Below are 6296 nucleotides of genomic sequence, written 5' to 3'. Positions count from 1 at the left end.
GGGCGGCAGGAGCCGCGCCGGGCCCGGCGGTGATGGGCGAGTGTGGGTGTCCCGTTTGCCTTGTCCTCCACTTGTCGGAATAGTGAGACGGGGAATGTCGGAGTTTTGCTTCCTAAAGTAGTGTGCAACAAGAACTGGAAAACCTTTCTGTAGTTTTTGTTCAGAATAACAGAATAGGGTGACATTGCTGTGAGGTCAGTCCCGTCGCTCTTCCATAAGGCTTAACCAAAGAGATCTGTAGCAAGAGGATAAACTTTTTTCCTGGAGTATTTTCTAAGTAGTACATCTGTATAAAACAAGCAGTGTAAAACATGAGACCAAATTATTTTCACGCTTAAACAAGTTGTTAGTAGGAGCCGTATGTGGAAGTTCTAAACCACTTGGTCAGCTTCTGGTCAGCCCTGGAGCGCTCAGGCAGTTGGACGAGGCAATTATTGTAGGTCCCTTCCAACTGAACTTTTCTATTCTAAAGCAACTGTAACCCAAAGCCTGTTTTCCAGTTTCAGTAATTTTGCTTTTCTGCATGTTACTAGCCTCTGCTAGAGCCAAGTTTAGGAGGCTGTTTCAAGTTTCCTTCCAAACTTGTTCAAATATAAAGTTAACCAGAAGAATATATTTTCGCAGTGTGTTGCATCTTTTTTCACGTGCGTAGTGTTGGTGGGCCTGCTAATTATGTTGTAAGGGTTTGCCTTTTGAGGCAGTATCAAAATGAGTATTCTTTTTGTCCTTTGATTTATTCACAGATAATATAAGAAAGAATGGCAAATGTGCCCTGCCACATATTCACTGTAATCGGTTCTCTGTAGGTTCTGCATCCAGAATGATTGTTAGAGCCTTTTTAGTAGTTTAGTAGTGAGTGTTTCCTTGATTACTGCTTGGCAGTCCTGGGTGAGTTCATACATTGTTTGCTGCATGATGGTGTCTGCTTTTCAAGACATCGCATCCTCCTGAGGATGTGAAATTGTCAGTGTTGAACATGTGGCTTGGTCTCAAGTAGCCTCCTCTGTCGTGAGACCAGTCTATTTGCTGACTTGCAGTTTGAGACACCTAAAAATTGGAAGATACTTTGGTGTCTCCATAAGCTGTGGTGGCCTTCTGGCATCCTGGGGCAAATTGTATTGCTGTGGGAACCACTTAACCTATTAATTAATTTGCAAATGGGATTGGGGTTTTTTATTGCATATGTTGCTTTTTGTTAGGAAATGTTCAGTGATGACATTTCCAGTGTAATTAACTCTGAGGGCACTTCAGATTGTGAGCAAATGGAAGCTAAGGAGCCTGGAGGTTAATGAAGGTACTTTGTTGTTGTTGTTCTTAGAAAAAGCATGGAAGGAACGGAGAAATCGAATGTGTGTACGATGCATTAGATGTCCCTCTGTAGCTGCCTGCTGGCTCATGTGGTATTTATGAGAGTGGATGGATACCTTTTGGGTGTTACTGGAAGGTTCTCTTTTTGTAGACTTTTGTCTTATGTTTATGTCCTCAAAAGCATTTCAGAATTTTTAGAAGGATGTACTATTGAACTGTGTATATGTGGAAAAAGCTGTAAAGTCTTTGTTGTAACTCCAGCTCTTCCGCCCCATCTTCTGAATCTGTGACTCCGTTGCTTTTTCTTTCTTAGTGCTTACGTACTGACAAAAAAAATGCCCTTGGTTAAAAAAAAAAAAAGGGGGGGGGGGAGTGTAGTCAGTGTGGATGAGTTAAGAGCTTGAACAGAAATTCTAAATTCTATGTCTGTATAAGGAGAGTTGAGACAAGTGTGAATTACATGTTTTGTTAGTCTCAGATGTGTCAGACATGCCGGTTCAAGTGCAAGATGCCTTGGTTTCCATTTGAACAACTTCAGTGTTCAGTTCTACATCTGTTTCTCCATTTATAGGACAGAAACAGTTATTACTTATTATATTAAAATGTGCTGAAGATAAAACCAGCTTTTTATTTGGGCTTAAGATTGCAAAGAGATAGATAAAGTGCTTTCTGCGAATATTTGTAAAGCTTTTGTGTTTAACGGCTGAAAGGGGAGAATGAAAAGGATATTCACCTCTGGAGCATTCGGGTCAATTTGTTTGTTACGTCATTTATCTCTGCTTTTCAACCACTGGTCTTTTGCAACGGTTGTCTTTGAAGCTGCAGGCTCTGGGAAAAGGTCCGGCTACAAGTAAAAGCAAAGATGACCTTGTGGTGGCAGAGGTAGAAATCAATGATGTCCCCCTCACGTGCAGAAACCTGCTGACGAGAGGACAGACTCAGGATGAGGTATGTACAGGATCTACGTCAGATTTCTTAGGCTTGGCAGCACGTTTGTACCTGTTTGTAAGGTTAAAAGAGCTTGCAATAAACTATATGCGGTGGTGGTTTCTTCTTTTTACAAAACTCACTGTGTTTTCTAAGATACTTTTTTGGTAGTTTATTGGTTTGTTCGATAAAATGTCAGAAGATGAGGTAGGGTAGCATAGCTGGTATCCTTTAGCGGGCACCATTCATTCTCTTACTGCTTTATTAATGTCTTCTGGTCTCTTTATACAACAACATAGCTTAAACCACTTTGGGGGTTTTGTGTGTGCTTCATTTATTATTGGTAAACTTGTCACTGGGTTTTTTAAATTGTTTGTAGATAAGTCGGCTGAGTGGAGCAGCTGTCTCTACTCGAGGGAGATTCATGACTGCAGAAGAGAAGGCAAAAGTGGGACCCGGGTTTGTATTTCTCTTCTGGGATTTCTGCTTTTTTTCTTTTTTACCTCATGGGGCGGCTAAGTGGTGGGGGTTTTGTTTGGTTTGTTTTCCATGAGCAGCGTCACCTTTGGCTGCCAGAGCGAATTGACTATTGAGTGTTCAGAATATGTTTGCCGTTATGATAGTAGCGACTGCATAGCTGCTTTCCTACCTGCTTAGTATTGATAGGGTGAAATTAAAAAAAAAAAAAAAATAGTGGCAGACCGGAATGAACTGTGTCTTCCAACTGAACACTATACTGGATCTCTTGGGCATCTTGCTGAGAACGGGCAACTTTCCAATTACAAAGAGAGCTAATACTTCATAGATTCAGTGTTTTTAGTTAATCTTTCATGTGGACAAGCAAATTAAAGTTTACACCAGTATAAGTTCAATAAGTCATCATGTAAATAACTTATGGGTCTTTTTAGTTTTCAGTGCAAAGCTTTGTTTACTGAGCACTGTGATATTTCATGAATGTGTATTTACTTCCTTATTTGAAGAGTATTTAAAATCTTTATGGACGACTTCATGTTTTTAGAGGACTGTAATATAATTAGATTGAATCCATTACTGTATGTTTTCTATGAATTTAGTGGAATATTTGACATTTCCTTTCCAGAGATCGTCCTTTGTATCTTCATGTCCAGGGTCAGACACGGGAATTGGTCGACAGTAAGTGTACAAAGCATTCTGCTTTTTCTCTTATTATTTGTACTAAAGGGGTTTTACTGAGGGGCTTTGTTATGACCAGTATGGATTTGGACTATAAATATATCAGTGTTGATAACAGACCCCATTTAAACATTGATGTTAAGATCTCTGCTCAGAACTACCTAAGGTGCTGTGTACTGCATTAGTCATGAAAATAAAACTTTTGCTAGACTATGAGGAAGGTGGGAGGAGTGGGTAGGGTTTCTAGGCAGGTGCAGCTCTTACGCATGAGTTTATTCACTGATAACACGCTGAGATAGGTGTGTGACAGGGAGACCTTCCCTTTAATATACAAGGATGAGCATTTTTTGTGAAATATCTACATTTCCATGTAGATAGACAAGGAACTCCTGTCTTGCCTATGCCTGCTCGAAAAAAAAAGGAATACTGAGCTATTCAGATGTTTGTTCTGTCTATCAGGTCATGGGCTTGCCCTTAGTTGTCTCTTGAAACTTGAAGCTGCTCACTTTTAGCTACCTTGATTTCCACAGCTAGTAACCAATTTTTCATGTGTTAGTTTTCTCATTCATTCAGCTGTAAATTCTACATGGAGTTAATGTAAATGTTTCTAGCATTTGCTAAAAATGTGTGGGCTAAAATTGCCCACGTGCATATATTAGCCTAAGCTTTATCACAGTGGGAATGGAGAAAGAACCTGATGCTTGTTGCCATCCTTTGGGATCCCATCCCAGAATGATAATATTGGGTGTCGTTGTCAAATGCAATCTTCTTGCCTGTAGATCTGCCGTCGCAGGATATGGGAAAGTAACCTAGTCATTTCATGATTTGGTTAATCTGGGCAGTTGACAAGGGCCAAAATATAAATGGAATTTCATATTCTGTCATCTAGGAGCTGTTAACCGAATTAAAGAGATAATTACTAATGGAGTAGTGAAAGCAGCCACAGGTTCTAGTCCGACATTCAACGGAGCTACAGTTACTGTCTATCACCAGCCAGCCCCTATTACTCAGTTGTCTCCAGCAGTTGGCCAAAAACCTCCATTCCAGTCAGGGGTGAGTAATTCATTTATGTGAATTTCATTGAATATCATTGACTACAAGATTTACGTATTAAAAATATACATGTAATGTGCTTGGGGGGGCGCGGGGGGGCGGACCAACAAAACAAACCACACCCCTCCCACCCCCCAAAAAAATATCAAAAAAACCCCTTGTGTGTTGTGAAAAGTGGAGGACTAATCAGACCAAGTCTGAAGAGTGAGACTTGGATGACGGTAGCCTCCTGAAAGAAAAGGGATGGGGAGAGCAGTCCTTCTTACAGAAGAGCAAAGGGCTGACTGTGCCATCCGACACTTCACTGTTCTGACTGCCATAGAAATAAGATTTCTGGCCTCCAGTGAAATGAACGTCCTAATTCTTAGAGTGAAATAATAAGCTTTTACTGTTACATTTACAGATGCATTATGTTCAGGACAAGTTATTTGTTGGTCTGGAACATGCTGTACCTACCTTTAATGTGAAGGAGAAGGTGGAAGGCCCTGGTTGCTCCTACTTGCAGCACATTCAGATTGAAACGGGTGCTAAAGTCTTTCTTCGTGGGAAAGGCTCAGGTTGCATAGAACCGGCATCGGGCAGAGAAGCATTTGAACCCATGTACATCTACATTAGGTACGAGGATTAAAAAAAAAAAAAGTCCCAGTGACCAGTTATGAATGTAGCTTAATGTTTAATCAACACGGGGGATTCTTAATTCTGACTGACTTAGTGCAAATGAAATAGGTTTTGAAGCTGATTTTCATTTTAATAACGATCTCTCTAAAGTGATAAAGATATCAGCCATATATGGTGATATGGTATAAAGTGATGTTCAACCCATAAGGTGCTGCTTTTATTGGGAACACAGTAAAGCTGTGTTCTTTTGGGGCTCGGATTGCAATGTTGAGCTTTAAGGGAAGAATACAAAATGCACTGACCAATGAGGTCAGCGTTCTGGGCTCCTTTCTTGCAGTAGTTAGACTAACCTGAATTTTCACGTAGAAAATATTCATTGATTTTGTTCACAGTTGTGGTAAATAGTTGCAGAGCTGCTAGAGTCCTGTTGAGGTGACTGATCGCTCATTAAAGGGATAAGACCTGACAGCAGGTTGCTGATGAAAGAAGTAGCTTCCAAATTTGGCAGAAACGTTTGTGCTTATGAGGTATTTTTTGTATATGTTTTCAGTCACCCAAAGCCAGAAGGTTTGGCAGCTGCTAAAAAGCTGTGTGAGAATCTATTGCAAACTGTGAGTAGCTCTTACAAATAAGAAATTTCAGACTCTGTTGTAGCTTTAGCATGTGCCTCCCTCATGATGTTTTTTATGCTCTCGGAAACTGTCCATGTGCTCTGACTTGCTAATAGGTTTTTCCTTCTAAGTACTGCTGTCTAATTTTTGTACAGTGAATAAACATTTCTCAGGATGGAGCTGTAGTAGTAGAATTTTGGGGAAAAAAATACGCAAATGCTTCCAGAGTAGAGCTGGAGTGGGGGACGGGGGATTGTCTGGCTGTATGCGTAAAGGAATCCTGCTTTCTTCTGTTTGCTGTAGCTTCCCTTGCTTTGGCTTTAAATGTTGTCCAGAGCCACGCTGTCTGCTTTATCTTTCCTAAAGTGATTGTTGTACCAAAAACATTTCAGAAAATCTCTCACATGTACACATAGAAAATTAATTTCTCAGCTTTTCTTACATGAATGCAAATAAAGTGAAATCCTGTGAGACAGTGTTCCTGTTACTATTGATAATTGAGTATGGGCTACAAAGTATCTTTGGAAAAATATACGGAAGCTTTTAGATTCTTTGACTTTGGGTATTTTGTCTTTACTGAAGTAATTAGTTTCCCACTATTTCCTGTGAAAGATTGTCCTGTATTTT

At 40.2% G+C, this 6296-nt stretch overlaps 1 protein-coding gene across 1 annotated transcript in view; it reads left to right on the top strand.

Annotated features, from left to right (window-relative positions):
• The first annotated feature begins 1797 nt into the window (after positions 1–1797).
• KIAA0907 (KIAA0907 ortholog) overlaps positions 1798–6296 on the top strand; it is a 10133-nt gene continuing 5634 nt past the window's right edge. Inside the window, exons 1-7 of the mRNA XM_009894001.1 lie at positions 1798–1803; positions 2128–2256; positions 2615–2694; positions 3335–3387; positions 4277–4440; positions 4844–5055; positions 5609–5669. Of these exons, the coding sequence (XP_009892303.1) occupies positions 1798–1803; positions 2128–2256; positions 2615–2694; positions 3335–3387; positions 4277–4440; positions 4844–5055; positions 5609–5669 (705 nt within the window). The remainder of the gene's footprint in view (positions 1804–2127; positions 2257–2614; positions 2695–3334; positions 3388–4276; positions 4441–4843; positions 5056–5608; positions 5670–6296) is intronic.

The sequence above is a fragment of the Charadrius vociferus genome, unplaced genomic scaffold, assembly GCF_000708025.1.
Source record: "Charadrius vociferus isolate BGI_N301 unplaced genomic scaffold, ASM70802v2 scaffold900, whole genome shotgun sequence".
Classification (NCBI taxonomy): Eukaryota; Metazoa; Chordata; class Aves; order Charadriiformes; family Charadriidae; genus Charadrius; species Charadrius vociferus.
This window is presented reverse-complemented; position numbering and strand designations above follow the sequence as displayed.